This window comes from Myotis davidii, unplaced genomic scaffold (genome assembly GCF_000327345.1).
Source record: "Myotis davidii unplaced genomic scaffold, ASM32734v1 scaffold880, whole genome shotgun sequence".
NCBI classification, from domain to species: domain Eukaryota; kingdom Metazoa; phylum Chordata; class Mammalia; order Chiroptera; family Vespertilionidae; genus Myotis; species Myotis davidii.
The window spans coordinates 648258-649120 of NW_006292566.1; the positions used below are offsets into that span (position 1 = coordinate 648258).

Here is an 863-nt window from a genome sequence, read left to right on the forward strand (position 1 = left end):
GCGGCAGTCCTTGGCCCTCCCCTCGGGTCACTGCCGCGTGAGGGGCTGACCATGGCCGCCCTCTGTCTCTGCAGCTCAACTGCTGCGGCTCCGATGCGCTGACCACCCTGACCACCTCCATCCTCAAGAACAACCTGTGTCCGTCCGGCAGCTCGCTGTTCACCAACCTGGAGGTGAGTGGGCCCCGCCCGCCCTCCCGGGTCCCGGTGGTGCCACGCTGGGTGCCGAGCCCACGGGGAGGGGGGCTGTCCACCGGTCTGGTTCCTGGCGGACAGCTCTGAGTCCGGCTGCCAGGGCTGGAGGGCACCCTGACCTCCGGTCAGCGCCCAGGTCCTGCGGATTCTGAGTGGAAGAGGGCGCAGCCGCTGCTTCCACGTTTGTTTTAAAATAGATTTTATTGATTTGAGAGAGAGACACACACACACCGGCCAGCTGCCTCCCGCACGCCCCACACGGGGGGGGACGGGGGGGGAACCGAGCCCGCGACGGGCCTGTGTCCTGGTGGGGAATCGACCCGGGACCTCCTGGTTCCTCGGTGGATGCTCAACCTCTGAGCCACTTGGTCTGAAAACCTGTCACATCCAACACGGCAGAGGCCTGTTCTGAGGGGCAGGGGAGCGCCCCCACTCCTGCTCTCTGTGCAGTGACCCTGCTGTGTTGCTGGGGAGGAGGGGGAGGGGAGGACTGGCGCCCCTGACACCCGCCCCTGCCCCCCGCAGGCGGACTGCCACCAGAAGATCGACGACCTCTTCTCCGGGAAGCTGTACCTCATTGGCATCGCGGCCATCGTGGTCGCCGTGATCATGGTGAGTGGGTGGGTGGACGCCGACCCCCCTCCCCAGAGGCGGGTGCTGACAACCCCC

General features: G+C 67.0%; 1 protein-coding gene across 1 annotated transcript in view; it reads left to right on the top strand.

Moving 5' to 3' along the window:
• CD81 (CD81 molecule) overlaps nt 1–863 on the top strand; it is a 6013-nt gene that overhangs the window by 4581 nt on the left and 569 nt on the right. The window contains exons 4-5 of the mRNA XM_015565465.1: nt 75–173; nt 720–813. Coding sequence (XP_015420951.1) covers nt 75–173; nt 720–813 — 193 coding nt within the window. The remainder of the gene's footprint in view (nt 1–74; nt 174–719; nt 814–863) is intronic.